General features: G+C 32.4%; 1 protein-coding gene across 1 annotated transcript; it reads left to right on the forward strand.

The window, feature by feature from the left end:
* The first annotated feature begins 9,782 nt into the window (after nucleotides 1-9,782).
* On the forward strand, nucleotides 9,783-15,295 carry LOC100819574 (intracellular protein transport protein USO1). The gene is made up of 9 exons (XM_006584649.3): nucleotides 9,783-10,240; nucleotides 10,604-10,804; nucleotides 10,888-11,010; nucleotides 11,116-11,153; nucleotides 11,261-11,369; nucleotides 11,577-13,838; nucleotides 14,035-14,172; nucleotides 14,506-14,564; nucleotides 14,719-15,295. Exons 1-9 carry the CDS (start codon nucleotides 10,172-10,174, stop codon nucleotides 14,978-14,980), a joined length of 3,261 nt encoding a protein of 1,086 aa, XP_006584712.1. The 5' UTR covers nucleotides 9,783-10,171; the 3' UTR covers nucleotides 14,981-15,295.
* The last annotated feature ends 4,431 nt before the right edge of the window (nucleotides 15,296-19,726 follow it).

The raw sequence follows: 19,726 nt of genomic DNA on the forward strand, positions 1-19,726 counted from the left end.
TCTTGGGCACCACCAAAATACTTATTTTCTTTTGCAGAATGGATGTATTTATTCCAGAAGAGTATGTTATCAAGCGAAGGCTTGAGAAAAAGGCAGCAGCTTCAGCTTCAGCCTCTGGAAAAATGTCAAAATCACATTCGCATAGGAAGAACAATGAATCTACTCACAACAGGGTTTCCTCGTCGACCACTCATCCACCCAATGCTTCCTACCTCTCTAGTGGCTTTGGTCTTGTCGCCGACAACGTTGTTTTTACTTGTCTCTCCGCTTAATCAATCCCAAGTCCTACATTGTCCGGTTTCGGTGTGTCAATGAAAGCCAAGAACTACATGTGCTTGACACAAACCTTCTTGTATTATGCGCCTTAATTAACCAACAACTTCATTTTATTTATTTTACCCTTTGGTTATCTTGCTTTCTTTCTATCTTTCTCGGGGCTAAATTAACCATCCTTATTCCATTCAACTAACGCGTCCATGCACGCACCGTTTCTAGGTGTGATGATACAGTATTGTTTTCACTGGAAAGTTGAATCTTTTGCGGTCACATTTCTCTTGCAATAAAAGATCAAAAATAAAAAAAAAAGTTTTGGTTAAAACAAGTTATTATATAAATAAATAATAGAAAATATTTATTAAATTTTTTAAAGATGTTTAAACGCGTTGATAGTGCATTGGATAGCAAAATCATTCTTCTAAAGTAGCTACAAAAGAAAAAGTAGGCCGAACATACTAGGAGCATCTAGTGTTTCACAAAATACACAAGCAAAAAAACAGGAGAAAATTGGTCTAATATTTCGTAAAAAAAATGTTGGTCTAGTGGTCATGAAAAAAAAAAAATTATGAGCTTGAATCATCCCGTTAATAAAAAACTAATATTATTAATAATTAATATTTGTTGATAAAAGCACAAAAACAAAGGTAGTTGCCGTTTAAAAATAAATTTTACGTAAATAGTCTTATTAATATTATTCAATATAACAAGGTTCCTTTCTTTCATATTTTTTCGCTCTCCATTTTAGTTCTCTCGAATATAATTTTTGGCAATATAAATGTAATATTTATGGTGGTGGACTGTGTGAGTTTATACTGAATCATAGTTACACAGCCACATGATTAAAGCCCTTTTATGTTTCCGGAAAGTAACATAACTAGTTTCGGAACACAGAAGACAAATAAGGCTTAGAAATAAAATATGGTTTTCCTGCATGAAAATCAAACTCGGATGACATGTCTTGACAAATGTTGCTGACAACAAACATATTTACAAAAATTCTAGAGGAAACGGGTGAACAAGTTAAAACTCTGAACCATGATTTCAAGTAGAGAGAAGTGTTTTTTTCTCAGAAAAAGAACTTCTTGTCAAGAGAACTTTTATTTTCTTTTTCTTAAAAACGATGAGGAAATGACTTTACTTCACACTTCGTAGATTTGTTTCTATAACAAAAGTAATTATCTATTTTGTGCAGGAACCTAGTTTCCAAACACATTTTACGTTAGCTTTCAAAAACTTTTTTCCGAATGATAATGTGAAACTGAAAGTCATAACCGACAAGGAAGTCCATGATGATGAGAATAATAACAGGAAATGATGTTCTTCAAAACGGTGGTGAGGTTTGGGAATAACAACATGGAGCGGTGTTTGGGGTTTTTTTAATTGAAGAGGTGAGTGGCAATTTGTTTGGATGTGACGAGACTACTCGGGCTGTTGTTTCCTACGCTTCTCAAATTGTTGATTTTGGAAGCCAAAAAATGAAGTTCATTACATAAATATCATTTTGCATTCCAGAAGACAAAAGGGGGAGTGCAGGAAGCAATGGTCCGACTACTCGTTAAGTGAAGGTGAAATCACATCCCGCCAGGAGTCCAATATCTATGGCCCATACTAAACCAGAATGGGCTTTGCTTTGATCGATCCTAGTATGTTATTTTATGCTGTACTATTGAGCAACCAAATTTTATAAAAGGATAGTTAGATATTTTTTAATGACTAAAAAAACAAATTTAAGTTACTTATTTAATTACCGAATATAACCTTATTTAACCCGTATGAGAAAGAAAAGAATGCGACTTAGTTCACTAAATACAAGTTGGGCTTTTGAGGTGGGTCCAGGGCCACCTCGCCCCAACTCATGTTTTAGCATTCGGCTCCCGGGAAGCTTCGCCTGTGATAATAACAATCAATTCCCAAGCCATGAGCAATGCCACCAGTAGTACTTGGAAGTATTTGTTCAATTTCAATCGAGACATATCATGTCGTTTCAAAAAATAAAATCTCTTGTCAAAGGGACAAAAAAATCATCCAAGTATAATCATGAATACTTTTGGAATCATCATTGTATAGTACTTTCTTATTTCAATTTCACGTATTCTTTGATAATTGAATCATGCAGTACTGAAGCAGCATATTAATACGATCTTCAAAGTTTAACCTTGTTTCATGTACCAAGGACTATATTGCAAATTTGGGGAATTTTGAAAATCAAATTTGAATGCATCGTGCGTGGGATGTTTTGGTATGTATATGTGTAGCATTAATTCATGTGATCATTCTCACGGTATTAATTTCTGAAGCCACATTATATTTATATATGTTGGTATCTTTATTTTAGCCTTTTTCATTTTTCAGCGCCACAAGGTGTGTTTCCAATTCTAAAGGGAGAAGTCTTAGTGGGGCCCCCATTTACACTGTGCTCTTTAATTGCAAATTGGGGTGTCTTGTGAGTTTTAGTACGCTGGATCATGGGGTCGACCACCTTCACGTGACCACCTTTCACTATGTTGCCCCTCATGCTTGTCATGTGTGTGCAACACAGCCTCATCGAAAAGAAATCAAGTTTAAACAAAACTGTTTTATTAGTTTCATTCATAATGATCAGTTACTTAATTGAGTAAAAGACGCTCCAAGATTTTCACATCTCATTGTTGTCACATTACAGACAGTGAAATTGATAAACTCACTAAACCAAATTCACGTGAGAAAAAACAACAGGAAATCGAAAAATCAAAGCTATAGCCAGCTTCTTCTCGGACCACATTTGATGTGTACATAGATATTTGTTTGTTTCCTCTGAAGTGCCAAAGCCAGGCCTTCAAACAAATAAATATTGTGAACAAAAGTAAGTGGCGTTTTAATAATTGAGTAGCATAATTAAGTACAAAGGGATGGAAACTAATAGCAATTTGCTGATACTTAATTAACTTGGTCAGAATAAAGACACATAAACTGGTCAATAATTCTAGTGGTACATTAATTATTATTAATGAAACCATGATGGGTTCATTATTTTTTTTATTCATATATATATATATATATATATCTCGACGTTCAGATGACGAAGATTGCTCCCCTATAGTTGGTAGGTTCAACTCTCTTGTGGTTGAAGCAAGGGATCCAAAACATAGTCAATGATTCCCACATGACCGTATCCTGCATATGATGATAAAGCCGAAATTTCACATGTAAGAATTCTATTCTGCACATTCTTCCCAGCAAATAATTTTGCTTTAGCACTAGCTAGCTATTGTTCGTAACTCACTTCGAGTGTTGAGCTATTCCATCTCTGAAATGCCCACGTTAGAGCGTGATTGTGAATATACCTTCCCTATAGCATGACACAATTGATGATGACCTTTATGTGACTATATGAGTTGGAAAGTAAAAAGAAAATGGGACTAATCTTCCAATTGTGAAAAATAAGAACATTAATGGCACAGGAGAAAATTGAACATATTTGACCTTTGTCAAAATTAGTTCGCATGTCCAGTTAGTTCCTACGCAAATAATGGAATTAGGTGAAAACTAGGAGATTATCCATATCCTAATTAAGCGCACACTTCGATTTCATGGCTGATTGATTCTAAAGATCATTGCCTAATAATAAAGCCGAAAAGGCTTCCTTTTGTTATTTGAGGGAGCTAAATGTTCATAAGATGCGAACTGATGAACCAATAATATTAAACTTGCAATCCGTAATTTTTTGGTAAAGCTTAAAAGTGGATATCATAATGAATAAAGTGGATTAAGGGTCCCCCTCGTTGAAAATGTCGAATGGGACCAACTAGCCAGCGATGATGTGCTCTGCAAAATAAAATCATTGTAAGCTAGCATATATCAACATCTTTATGGTTCCCACTTTTGTGTCTCATCAAACAGTCATATCTCCATTTGTTACCATGCACCTTGATAAATTTTGTGGATATTATTAATCTAATCTTAATTACAATCCCTTTCACGGTCAGCTAGTAAGTTAATTAGGCTTAGTCTGCAGACAAATTAAACCCCAAATTTATTGTGACTTTGCTTCTTTGGTTGTCGGATTAGACCTTTGGATTACACTTGGGAACCTAACTAAACTATTGATGAAACACCACGCAAATGTGCAGTTAGCGACCACCCGAAACCGTGATTGTTGGATGTTCTAAAAGAAAATTATTTTGCCTTAAAAGAATATAAGCTTTTTTAATTAAATGTTTAAAAGTTCAATTTTAAAAATTTAGGTAATAAATATTTTCAAAATTGATAATTTATATACCTTAATTGAATATCTTAAATATTCTGTATTCATTTTATATTTATTATTTAGGATCACAATTTCTTCCACACAAAAAATCCTATTTGAACTAATTAAAAATATATACAATATAGTCAAATTAAATGAACTCTCTTTACAAGATCGATTATTCCTTAAATAAAAAATCTTTCTTAAAAAAACCCAGACAAGTATTAATTATGAAACCAACCTACAGTATCAACTTAAATTAACTTTGGAATGGGTGCATAGCTAGCTGGTGAAAGAAAGATCATGAAAGAAGGAATATTTGATTGAAGTAGATGGAGTTATTTTGTCTTTAATATAGGGGGTAATAAGTTGGTGCCAATTTAGCAGAGACACAGTTAAAATTGGTGCAGCTTTAATTGGCATAAGTTCTACCTGGTACGCATCCAAGACAGTGCTAGCTAGCGTAGAAACAAAAGGTGGTCTAGTTTGCCTTTGCCGGAAGAGGCAAACATTATATTAGAGGTCCTAAAGCTTTCTGATTTGATTGTTTTTATGAATAGGGTTTGGTTTAACAGCATTAACTATGTCAAGGTAAGTAAAACTGGAGAAAAGGATGGATAGCAATAGGAGATGGTCCGGTCCCAGTTTAAAGAGGTGTGGACACTGGTTAGGTTTGACAGTTGTGGTGAGTGATCATATCTGTATAGAGATGTCTCTCACCTTATTCGGAATCTATTTTTTAATTATTAATTAATAATAGAAAATACTATTAAATACTAGTATGTCTTATTCAATATTTTAAATTATTTCAAATAGTAACCGTTATATGATTTTTATATATTTAATATAATACATTCCTTTATAATAAGAAAATTTCACTCGTGTTTACTTAATTGATGTCTTAAAAAACTATCATTTATCTTAATGATATACTTAATTACAGTAACTAATAACATTATTTTATGAAAAGGTACAAATTATAATATACTTATTAAAACCTTTTTTTTTCTCACAACATATCATAATGATATTAAAATGTAATTAAATGTTTAAATTAATTTATAAAGACTATAGTTGTATACTTAGTAGATGCATGCTAGAATATTTGTTACAAACAAATGTTATGTTGACTGTAAAATGAAATTTGTAAAAACATCCTCATTCTTTTATATATATATATATTTAACTTACGGTGAATCATTGAATTTGATTTGGAAATTCATGAATAACAAGTTGGATTGAAAATGAAACATACTCTTAATTTATAAAGTTATATAGATTGACAGCAGACGCACGTTATGAAGTATGAAGTTGAAATTGAATGGACTTGTGTGATTGACTACTAGCTAGTAATGACTGACCTCACGCCATGTGAGCTTTAAAGCCAAGTAAATTCAAAGCACAATGAAAACTAATTCTGCCTCACCCGTCACCATTCTCAACATCCACCAATCTACCCTTCACCTTCTTCGCTCCCCCACGTATTTGTCTTTTAAATAAAATGATGGAATCTTCACAAGTATTTTTGGGTGTTTAATTTATGACTGGTCACTAGTCCCTTGGCTTACAGTTAATTGGACTGCACAATACAACCACACGCATATATATGGTAACTATACGCTTCCACAAAGAATGTGTTAGTACATCATAATAAACATAAATATATGCACATATAATTCTTTATGATTTAGGTAGATATATAAGACTTCTAGTATTCAACTTTTGTCTGTGCTAGTGCTTTGTTGTTACATTGAGAAATTTTACATTATGCACCAGCCTACCATAAAGGTCACCACCATGTGGCATACATGATTAATTTAATAAAGTCATTTGTCATTAGGAGTGAGAATATGTCAGGTCAGACTTTGAAATACTTAAACTTAATCTACAATGAATCTTTGAGGCCTGAGTCTGACCTATAGTCTATCAAAGACTTTTATTTTAACTCGGCCTAGCTTTTTTAAAAGTCTAGTCAGGTTTGATAGTCTTTTTAAAAGTTTTCTTCACAATAAATATTTAATATTTTATGGAGTAGGAACGTAATAGGAAAGTTAAAGAAATAAGAAATTCAATAATAAAAATAATGAAGAATATAAAATGACACATGACTCACACGGTAATTAAAGTCTTACTTGATTATAGGAATATAAGTTATGAAACAGTAATATGTAATCAAAGTCTGATAATTTAAAAAAAAATTAATTGTATCCAAAAAATAATATAAGTATATATATATATATAGGCTGACCTATCAGGCTTATAAGGCTTTTTAATAAATCTAAGTCTGGTCTATTTAATTTAATAGGCTTTTAAAAAAATCTGAGTCTAACCTTTTAATTAAATAGGTCAGTTTAAGCTAGGCTTTATGTAGGCCAGGTCGTAGGCCTCTGTAGACCGATTTGTCCTATTCCCACCCTTATCTGCCATGTTTGAATGCTCTCTATTGACGCTTGATTAGTTTAAAGCTCTTGCTAACCTTAATAAATTAATTAAGAAATTAAAATAAAAAGTATTTATTTTTGAGATTATAATAGTAATATTGACTAGGGGCCATTGGCCAGTTTTTATTATAGGTCTACTACACCCACTTCAATATTTCTCAGCTCCATATCTTTATTCTTACTAAAATGTATAAAATAAATGTACTCGAAAAAACTTCACCTATAGGACTATTTAATTATTTCTTCACAGTTTCACACTCTTATTTTATCTTTAAGTCTTAACTAAGAATCTTGTAATATCTTAAAGTCCCTAATTAAGAAACTGATAAATAGGAAAATTTTATAGTGGAAATCATTCTAGAGTAAGTTGGAAATAATAATAATAATATAATATGTTTTTAATTCTTTAATTGATCATTGTTTTAATCAGAACACTGATATTAAAATTTTATTTTTCATTTTTTGTTATATAAAAATATTTTTCAAAAAATTATATGAACAAAACTAAATTTTGCAAGCAAAAACTGTTCTTATATTATATGATTATATATAGTATATGCTCATAATACAGATTTTATACATAATATAAAATTATTAAATAATTCCAGCTACGCCACATTTTCATAAAAAGAAAATACACAAATGACTGATTAAAATTTTAAATGCGTGATTAGAAAGCTTAATATATATATATATATATATATATATATATATATATATATATATATATATATATATATATGTGTGTGTGTGTGTGTATAAATTCTACTTAAATTAAAAGATAAAAAATAACTGTAAGATCTTAATGCATAAATAAAGAAATAACCAGTTAATATAGCGAAGCTTGAATAAACAAACATTTAATAAAATCATTTTGGTTAGAGAGAGAGAGTAATCTGAATCTGAAAAATTAATACTGTTATGAATTATTGGCAGAAACATAAAAAGTGCCAATAAACTCACGAGGATTCTTATTTTCAGTGCGTATTTAGCCAAGGATTCATAAGCTATATCAAAATTTATTGTAGTTAAGATGTCATTTTCATGACTTTAAAAGAATACATGAAAATGATTGACTTTCCGGTTTTTTTTCTTTTTTCTTTTCAACAATTAGTAGTATTATGTATATATAATAACTCAACCCATTGCTTAAAAAAAAAAGCTCAACCCAAACATCCATTCCGATATTTGTCGGCAGCTGACCTGTTAGGCAGATTGTATATTAATATGTATATACTATTAAGCTCTTTATTATTTTTATACCTTAGCCTCACATACCCTTGACGGTAACGAATTTCTAATATCCTAAATTTTTTTGGCTCGGCGTATTTTTAATAATGATGTGTCATTGGTTAAAAAAAAGTGATCGATGTCTCATGAGTCATGACAATTTTTTTTTAAAATTGTATATATCCACAAAAAGTCAAACAGGTGAAAGTAGGGGGAAAGAATGATATGGTGAAAGCTCGGTTGCTTATTATGATCATTTTTTAGGGTCCAGTTGCTAATTCTACAAGATGAAGCGAAGAAAATACACAAAAGTACTTACCTCAGTGGGTCCTCTTATAATTTCAAGCACCCAATATAATAATGACAGTGACTAAATAATAGGAATCCAATAAGACAGTTTAAAACTTGTTATCAATGACATGATTATCTTGTATATTTGTATTTTCAATGAATAATTACGTTACGATTTTAATACATCATTTTCATAAAGCACCTTCCTTGGTTTTCATAATAAACTTTATTTATTAATAATAATAAAATAATGAACTTTAATTTTTTTCTTTTTCTTTTGGTGGATTATGAACTTTATTTATATCTTTTTGATCGGGAGTTAAATCAATCAGCAGCAGAAGAAGAAGAATTAGATACATTCTGGGAAAATAAGTTCCTGCATATTATCGAGAACATTAGCTATTCTTGATTGTCTCAATATATATTCCAAAAAAAACTTAGCACAATTAAGAGGTGGCCAGTGATAGAGATGAAACAGCATTGGCCTCAATAAGGGCGATTGTACATAAATATTTTCATCATTGTAATAGTGATTATATAGTAAGTAATTGGTTGAAGTTTTTGAGACACATCTATCAGCATTAGCATCAAAGCTCCCCTTCTCTCCCAAGTACCAAAATCAGAAGCAAAAGAAGGAACATTGTTATTTTGAAAGGACAGTTGCTAATCTTCCTGTGAAAAGTCATATTCCGACACTTGTACAATTCGATAAAGATGTTGAAAAATTCCATGGTTTAAACTTGCACATGTCATTATTTTTCAAATAAAAAAATATATACACTGACTAAAGTTAATGACTCAAAATTACTCAGCACAAATTAACCCCAAGAGAGACCTATGTTCACAAGTTAAAGTATTAGTTATTACACTTGCGATTCAATTCCGAATTTCATCTTCCACTGAGCAAAAGAGGCAAACTTGTACATGAAACCCAGTAAGAATTGAATTCTCTATTTCAAGCTATTGTTACTGTTCCAACAACTCACTTCATTATTATCCTTTGGTCTGGTTCGAAATTCCCTTTCATCCGATGTTAATAAAAAACACATCGCAGGAATACGGAAAATCATTTTTATATACTCGCGAGACAGGTAATTTGTTACAATAATTTACGAATAAGGAAAAGAGACAACGTACAGGCCATCATTATTTATGAATTATGACACCTCTCCTAAGACGAAAACCATATACTAATAAGTTAATTATTTATTAAATATATAGTTTTCACCTCTAGTCTAGGAAATAAACATGCACGCATATTTATTTCTTTAAATGGAACTAAAACATTGATTAATACAAATATTAATCACAGAGAGAAGGTTCCAATTGAATATTAAATTGTTAAACGCATGTGTCACCTGGTTTCTTAAAAACTGTTGCAAAGACCAACACAAGAACAGCACGTATGAGATGCCATCTACTGACTCTTTTTGCTTTCGAGTTTTCAGAAGTCGCTACTCTCACTTTCCTTCCTTAACTGGGTTTCGTTTCAACGTCACTTCACTCCACCACTGTGTTCAGAACCACCGAGACTGAGCTCAACCATCTTTTTCTGTGTTGACCACCGGAGTAGCCTTTTTCGGCGGGTTTTGGTAGCTCCGGTTGATGACGTGGTTTTCCGGTGTCCAAAATCCATCTGGGTTTTGGGATCATTGACATGTGGAATTGAGTCGGTGACTCGGTGGAGTAGTGTGACTTGTGAGCGAAGATGTTCAGATGGAGGAGTGAGAGACACAGGGTCAAAGCTGTTTTCAAACTCCACTTCCATGTCACCCAGGTAGCTCATCTTGGTTTCATTTCACAATAAAACCAACCATTGATTAAATTTGCCACATTTATTCATTTAATTTACTTTAAGGGACTAATCTCTCCTTTGACGAATCAAAGTTCCAATTTCTGTTGGGAGAGGTGTCCATATTTAGTTTCTCACGCTGTTTCAAACAGAGTTTTCTCCGAAGAAAGATGCATATCGAAATAAAAAAGAAATATTTCAATTTATTTAAGTTTAAAAAGGGTATAATTTTGTTGCCATTGGTTCTGTTTGATTTTGATGATTGGGGTGCAATGCAGCAACTGGGTTTTGATTTTCATTTGAGATAGTGAAAGGAGAGATTTTTACTTTGGTTGGTGTGATTTTCAGATGGTGCAATCTGGGGTGGATGCTTTGGTGCTGTCTATAGTTCCAGGGGACATTGCAAAGGTAACTACGAGGTTAGAGAAAGCAGCAGTTCGTGGTGGAGTTTGTAGATGGGATAATCCTGCCTACGAAACAGTGAAGTTTGTTCAGGAGCCAAAGACTGGGAAATTCAGTGAGAGATTATATTATTTTGTGGTTTCAACGGTATATGGAGTTTGAAATTTTCTGTTTGTGGTTGGTTGTTTGGTTTGTTATGAGTGTCAGATTGTGATCTAGTTTCTGTGTAGGGGTTATCAAAAGCTAGCTCCTTTGGGGAAGTTTCTGTGGACTTTGCTGAGTATGCTGATGCTACAAAGCCCTCCACTGTCTCTCTTCCCATTAAGAATTCTCATTGTGATGCCGTCTTGCATGTTAGTATTTGGTCTCTCCCTTTTTCTAATAAAATAGATTTAGTAGAATGCGAAATTTACTGCAATGCCGATTTCAGTGATTCTGATTTGTTGCTTAATGGACAGGTATCCATCCAGAGACTACAAGAAAATAATGATAAAAGGTATAGGGGGATTACTACCATGGTTATTTTTACTTTACAATTGTGTTTGCCTCTAGCTCAATTGTTTTTGATGATGTGGGTTTCTTCTTGTCAAATAACATTTGCAGAGAGGAAGAGGATAGTGAAGATGCCAAACTAAAACCCAATGATAGAAGTTTGAGGACCTACTTAAGCAATGGAGAGATAGATGCAAACTCTAAAAGTGATTCTTCTGAAGTAAGGTTTCACTCATTGGGGCTAGGAGCCTTGGTCTCTGTATATTTTACTATCTTGTCTTATAATTGAAAATTTCCTCAATATATAAATTCAACAGTCATGTCCTTTCTAAGTGCAAAGGCTATCTGTTTTCTTTCCTTCTATTTTGGCAGTTAAACTTGAAAATTGTATAGAAATTATTAAATTCCCTCTTCCTATGTTTCACAGGATGTGTCTGCCAAAGCAAACACCAATGGAGCTGCATTGAGTGCTGATTGTAGAACATCTAGTGGATCTGACATTACATTGTCAAGTTCTGATGGCAGTTCTGGACTTGATACTCCGCGAGAAAATGGACTAAGAAATGGTGGCATCCACCCCAACAACAATGGTTTTCCTTCAGACGTCAGTCACCCTTCAGAGCCCCAAAAACCTGCTGTAAATGCCTCTGCAGTAATGTATGATATTCATCAGAGATCACAATGGGACTGGTCAGCTCGCTCAGAACACAGTTTGAGTACAGACGGTTCAACTAATGGTTCTCAGGATGCGCTTCCTAGGGAAAGATCCCTTCAAGCATCTGATATGGAAATTGAAAGACTCAAGGCTGAACTCGCTGCATTGGCCAGGCAGGCGGACATGTCAGACTTAGAACTACAGACTCTTAGGAAGCAAATTGTAAAGGAAAGCAAAAGAGGACAGGAGCTCTCAAAGGAAATCATTAGCTTGAAAGAGGAAAGAGATGCACTCAAGATTGAATGTGACAATCTCAGATCTTTTCGCAAACAAATGGAGGAGGCCAAAGTGAGTAGCAGGCCTCCATTGGATAGTGGGGATCTTTGTACTCTTGTTGAAGAAATTAGACAAGAACTGAAGTATGAGAAGGAGCTGAATGCGAATCTCCAATTACAGTTAAAGAAGACCCAAGACGCAAATTCTGAACTAGTTCTTGCAGTGCAGGACCTGGATGAAATGCTGGAGCAGAAAAATAGGGAAACATGTAGTCTTTCCAATAAACATGAAGAGGGTAAAAACTCCTATGAGTTAGGGTCGAAGCTCTCTAATTGTGAAACAGATGACGAAGAACAGAAAGAATTGGAAGAGCTAGTTAAGGAGCACAGCAATGCCAAGGAGACTCACTTACTTGAGCAAAAGATTATAGATCTCTATGGTGAAATAGAGATGTATAGGAGAGACAAAGATGAGTTAGAGATGCAGATGGAGCAGCTTGCACTAGACTATGAGATATTGAAACAGGAAAACCATGATATTGCATATAAGCTGGAACAAAGTGAACTGCAAGAACAGTTAAAAATGCAGTATGAATGCTCATCTCCTCCTGCTGTTGATGATGTTGAGGCCCATATTCAGAATCTGGAAAATCAACTCAAGCAACAGTCTGAAGAATTCTCAACTTCTCTGGCTACCATCAAGGAACTTGAAACCCAAATCAGCAGATTAGAGGAGGAACTGGAGAAACAAGCCCAAGGATTTGAAGCTGATCTAGATGCCGTGACACGCGACAAAGTTGAGCAGGAGCAAAGAGCCATCCGTGCAGAAGAAGCTTTGCGGAGCACCAGACTTAAAAATGCTAACACTGCTGAGAGGCTTCAAGAAGAATTTAGAAGGCTCTCAACGCAAATGGCCTCTACATTTGATGCAAATGAGAAGGCTGCCATGAGGGCATTGACCGAAGCAAGTGAACTTCGTGCGCAGAAAAGACTAGTGGAAGCAATGCTGCACAAAGTCAATGAAGAGCTTCAGTCTGCCAAAGCTGATTATGAGGTAAAACTGAATGAACTATCCAAAAAAATTGACATGATGACAGCTCAGAAACAACAGATGTTGTTGGAAATTGATGACAAGTCCAAGCAGCTTGAAAATCAGAAGACGCACGAGGAACAAGTTAGTAGGGATTTCTCTGAAGAGATCCTGATTCTAAAAGCAGAAAATGAAAGGCTTAAAGTGGAGATATCATGCCTCTCTCAGCAAGTAGAACAAAAAGAAATGTTAAGAAATGACTTGGAGCTTATGAAGAAATCACTTGAGGAATCCGAGGCTCGGTTACAAACTCAAACAGTGGAAAGAAATGAGCTGGTGAGTGAAATTGCTTTGTTGAAGAAGGAAGCAGAAAGGTCACTTGATGAGCTAAATAGGATGAAGAATCTCAAGGATGAAAAAGAGATGGCAGGTAGAGTGTTGCAGTCAGAGTTAGAAGCACTTAGAGCTCAATACAATGACTTGAAAAGTTCTCTTATTGAGGATGAGGCTGAGAAAGAAAATCTGAGAAAGCAAGTTTTCCAGCTAAAGGGTGAACTAAAGAAGAAAGACGACGCATTAACCAACATTGAGAAGAGGTTCAAGGATAGCAATGGACGCACACAGCTTTCTGAGGGAACTAAAACAAACTCAAAGAACAAAAAAGGTGCTTCAATTCCTCAGAGTTCAAAAGAAATGGCAAATCTGAGGGAGAAAATAAAAACACTTGAGGTAACTTCACAAATCCCAGTGGTTTCAAGAGACAGTTAAGTCCTTTGAGAAAAATGCTCGATTCCCAAATGCTAATTCTTGTATTGATATTTTCTTCTGCTACACGATTTTTCATTCCTCTGCATTTTCTTAGGATAGTTTGTTTAGCTATGGCAGTTTAGGGGAGCATATAAACTAAAAGAGTTGTTTGTGGCAGGGCATGATAAAGTCCAAGGAAACTGCTTTGGAAATGTCAACTTCTTCATTTTTGGAGAAGGAAAAGGAGCTCCAATCCAAAATTGAGGAACTGGAGGACAAAGTGGAGGAATTCAACCAGAGCATAGCTTTGCAAAAGGTATATGGTATACTGATTATTATAACACATAGCTCAAGCAATTTGCCAACTTAAATATAAAAAAATAAAAATTGAGCCTCTTAGTATCAATTGCCATATCTATTAAAATGCACTGATGACTGATGGAAATAAAAAAATTTCAACTATATATATATATATGATTAATCTTAGCCAAAGTTTCACAGCAATTTTGGTTCCATAAAGTTTAAATTACTATTTACAAAGCAAGTCTTGCTTGCGTTTGTTGTCTGGTTTAAGCTATTATTATTGTATCGTCAAAAGTTATTGAATCATATATCAGCAACAAATATAATTGGCTTGCGCTTCAAACAGGTTGTTGAGGACACGAATACTATTACTTCAAATGGTGTTGCAGTGTCATTATTCAAGAGGTGCGTCCTTTATCTTTTTCCTATAACATTTAAGTTAGGCATACTTTAGTACTAGTTCTGACTACGTAGTTTGTCCATGTTACCCTAACGTGTAAACTTGTGAATTGAAGCTATTGGAATTCTTTCATTATTGATTACTTTCTGTCCATGGCAGTGATGTACATTTGTCGGAGAAAGAAGCAGAAATATCCACAATAGATAGTAATGGGGGTGGCAACCTTTGTGACACTTTAGCTGAATTATCGTTGCTGAAGGAAAGAAACAACTCAATGGAAACGGAGCTGAAAGAGTTACAACAAAGATACTCAGAAATGAGTCTCAGATTTGCGGAGGTAGAAGGTGAAAGACAAAAGCTTGTTATGACTGTACGAAACCTCAAGAATGCCAGAAAGGCCCAAATGACTACTAGTTCATGATATCTGCTGTGGAAATAGTATAAGGTGAATAAATTAATGTGTACACTGGCAAGATATGTATGTATTTTCTTCTCCTTTTCTTAGGGTTTTTTCTCCCTCCCTTCTGAATCGTAAATGCGTGCCATAATAGTGCTCATTTTACAGAGTTATCCTAGCAGTTTGTGATGTTTTAAGTTCTATAGTTACCAATAGTGCTCATCAGTTCTTTGATTGTATCTTTTCTTTTCTTTTTCTTATGCGTTTATATACATATTCTTTTATTGTATGCTTTAACTGATATATGATATAATACAAATGAGCATTTATTTTATTGAATATAATGTCTACATCTTTTTTGTTTTGCATTTATATTCAGATTCTCATTGCATTCAGGTGTTATGATAAAAATGAGCATATTCCCCAGCAATTGTTACTCACAGTAAAAGTGGATTGTGATTTCAGTTTATTTTTATTTAATTTCAGTAATTCAAATTTGGGAGTTATTACATTAAAGAAATTTTGCCGAATCATTACTCAATACTCATAATCTGAAAATTAATCTCAGTTATGCTACGAGAATATCCAGTCAATGATTAAAAGAATAAGAGTGAGCATACCTTTCATTTAAAAAGGAAATGTTTGAGTGAAAGAACTAAAGAAATATATGTTAAGGGGAAAAATTATATTTTTTTTAATCGAAAAAGGTATCACTATCATGTATAATGCGCCCAAGTTATAGAAAAAAGACGACTATAATATTCCTCCAAGAATAAAGAGGACGACTAAGGTTGTGTTTCATAGAAGCAAGTGGATAGCGGATAAGGTAGTAGCTTATAATTCATAGCAGATGGACTAAGTCATAGCAAATGGGTATCTAATAAAAGATGCGCCAATAATTAATAGTAAATAAGTTAGGTGATTGAATTTGAAATATTTAGTAAACTAGAGTCATGAAATAGAAAACTTGAACATGCAAAATGAAAAAAAAAAAATCCCAAACATAAAGTAGTATAATAATTAAGAGCTTAATTTTCATGAATTGTTAATCTAAAGATTTTGACATTATCAATTGATTAAAAATTATTTTAGATATAACTTTTAAAGTAATTAATATTAAAAATATAATAAATGATTAGAAGTTTGTTAAAAAATATTTACAATATCAATACATTCTAATTAATTTCAATAATTAGAATAAAAAAATTAAGACCATTGTAGTTATATTTATTTTATAATTCCAGAGTAATAAACAAAATAAGTTTATTACCTAGCATTCCATAATAAATCACAAGAAATAAAAATTTTAAAATCTGATATCAACGTAAATCTTGAAGAAATGTAGAATTTGAATTTTTTTTCCAATATTCTTCGTGATTTCTATTAGAATTTTTTTTTTTTTTTGTGTGTGTGAATCAATTTTTAATATCCCAAAAATGATATTCGGTGGTATACTTATACTTATCGTAATCACATCAAAATACAAATTACTATAAAATGTGTATATGAATGATGTGTAACTCCTAAAAATTAGTAGCACATTGCTATCTTTTATTTAAGTGTATATGGCTATGTGCATTGTATATATCTATATGCATGTTTAAATGCAGTGTACATTCATATTGGACAATAGCTTTACATATTTGACTTCTGAATTTCTTGGTTCTCATTGGTAGCCAATGTACAGCGTGTATCAGCTTATCCATGTTACCGATGTGTATGTCGTGCAGCACGATTGAAGCATGAAAAGACACACATCTCCAACCAAAAATAGATGAAACCAATTGTTTATAGACTTATAGTCTTCTTTTCTATTTCTATCTTATTGTCGCCTTCTTTCTCAATTATATTATATCGGATATTGAATTAGTGAATCTTTTTAATGATATATCGTACACATTACAGTGGTTAGTTGCGCACATTACACATGTTAGTATATATTATTTATTTTATTATATTATTAAGTATATCGTACACATTGCCAGAGATATGTATTTGATCGAATTATTAAAAAAAATGGAGTGAATACAGCGTAGTATCGTAAACCTTCTAATTAAATACAAATACTACATTCATATGTTATTTAATTATTTTATTTATATATACAAAAAACTTGAAACAGGCATGCTGCGTTATATGTTTTCCATATTCCAATAATCTAGTCTAATTGCCTGCGGACATTTTGGCTTATTGTTATTGTTGTTTTTCTATTTTACTTTGTCATTTATTGGACAAGGAAAGAAAAGAAAAAGGGAATATCTTGAAACTTTAAAGTCTAATAGTCTCTTGAGTGATGAAGACGTGAAGTTAATGATATTAAAAGTGTATGCCTGTAAATATCAGATTGAACCACATTATTTGTTAAGAGTAAAAATGTTTAAAAAGTTATATGGTTAGCTTTTGAGGGAGAAGGGAGGGAGGGAGGAAGAGCCAGTAGGTTTGAATCTTCCATTAAAAAAAATTAATAATTAATAACTACTATTTCTTAATAAAAAAATATATTACATTAATAATTTTACACTATAAAAATTTAGAAAATAAGATAAAAATTGATAAATTATAAATTAGTGTCTACATATAATACTTTCCTAATACCGTAAAACATTTCTTTCTTGTTAATTCTCTCTCTTTCCATATAAACATTCATTTTTACGCTCTTGAAACTACATATATCCCATTCCTCCAAAATCATCGGTAAACTTGTGTCATAGTAATCTTGACTTGAAATGAAAATATAACCTCATCTTATTTATAGTAAGTTCTTTTCTAATAAGCTTGAATTATTACGATTAAAGAACTCTCTCAAGTTCTTAAATATTTGTGACTGAACTACTAATTATTAAATATTTGTGATCATCATCTGCTAACAAAATAGAAAGGGGAAATTATTATAACTGCTGTGTTGATGTAATTCTTTGAGGCACTTTGTGTCACACGCTGCATCATTGCAGTTGCCGTGTTCTGCGGTAAACAAGTGACAAAATAACGAAAAAAGAGATAATGAGTAATGAATGAGGGGATCTTATATAGCATTAACCATGCATGGTTTTATTTTAATGTGTACATTTGTAATTGGAATGACTTTGAATTTTTTGTTTTCAATTTGTATAATTATTTTTTCCGAAATTTTTATGTAACAAGTAAAGTAAAGAAGAAGAGAAAAGAGAATATATCACATTTTGATAACAATGAGTTGAATAAGTATACATATAATATATAGCTCTTTTATTTGCAAAAAATTCTCACGTGTAGTGTATGTGATGAGATAATTTAATAAAGAAATGACCCAAATAATATAATGCGTAAACATGGGGATCAAGAAGACTGAAACTGAACAAGATTGGTGTGCAAATTAAAGCATAAAAACGATGACTGTGGAGTGTGGAATGGGGAGTGATATTTTTGAAGCAGCTGGGACCACGCGTATGTCTATCTGCTTGCTGCCTTGGTCTCTCTTTCATATATATATCAGAAAATGAACACATCAAGAAGGGAAATGCAGCTGTTGTGGACTGAAAACGATTATTCACCTGCCTAGTGGTTAGGGTTCCGGAAATATGTTAAATTCAACTATCTTGTTTTTATCGTACCAATAAATCAGGAACACTTACAACGTGAAACCCCTTGTATGTTTGTTGTTCAAAAACTTGGGCAGCCATCCAGCTCTAACTGAATCTCCATTGGTCGTTGAATGCGAATATTTCTAGGAGTTCTTTTTACTCTTATTGAATCACATATATATCTCGTCTTAATTTATATATTTTGAATATTTATTTTATTTTATTTTAATTATTTAATCTTTAAAATGTATTTCTCGATTTTAATTTGATTTAAATTTTAAATCTTAATACACTGTATCAAATCAAAGATATTTTTGTTGCTGGGATAAATTAAATTTTAAGATTATTCTAGTCTTGATCAACCATAATTTTTTTTACTCCTATATACCCAATTTCTTTTACTCCTACATTTCATATACTACTCTCATAACTAGACAAAAAAATAATATTTCTCAACCATATCAAATCATTTTCCTTTTATCTTTATCGGTAATCCATAAACTTGATTTACTTAACTATTGATCCTTTTCAATTTACTATTTTCATCTTCATTTTTAAATTGAATTTCAGTTTTTTTTAATATAATTTTTTTATCACAATTTTATAATATAATTTATTTTTCAAAAATATTTTTTTATCATGAATTTTCATTGTAATATAATTTACATATTCAAAATATTTATTTATTATAAGTTTTAGTTATGTAAAAATGAACATTTATCATGTAATTGCACATGTTAAATAAATTTTAAAATGATGGAAACAAGTTCCTTGTAAAATTCCTTCACCTAGATGGGAAAAGGATTAAGTGTCTTTTTTGCCATCACCTCCTCAAATTCGGCCCTATCTTCAACAGGGGCTGCGAGGACAAAACGCATCCCTACCATGCTTGTCTTGTCGGGATGCTTAATCATACTAGTTCTATTTTTGTGTGGGGTTCATGGAAGATGTAGAAATTTGTGCTTGGCATATTTATGGACATGTGTGTGGTTCTCTAGCCTATCGACTTTATTATTGTTAGTCGGTATAGTTTTTATGTAATGAAAGCTAAATTATTAATGAATATATTATAGGTCAGTAATTATATTAATAATATGATGCACAGATAACACACCCAAATTAGTAGTTTAATTTTCATCAAATAAAAATTATACCAATAAATGTAATGACTATAGAAAAAAAAAAAAAAAGCTTAACATTTGCAGCGCAC

This window comes from Glycine max, chromosome 8 (genome assembly GCF_000004515.6).
Source record: "Glycine max cultivar Williams 82 chromosome 8, Glycine_max_v4.0, whole genome shotgun sequence".
Classification (NCBI taxonomy): domain Eukaryota; kingdom Viridiplantae; phylum Streptophyta; class Magnoliopsida; order Fabales; family Fabaceae; genus Glycine; species Glycine max.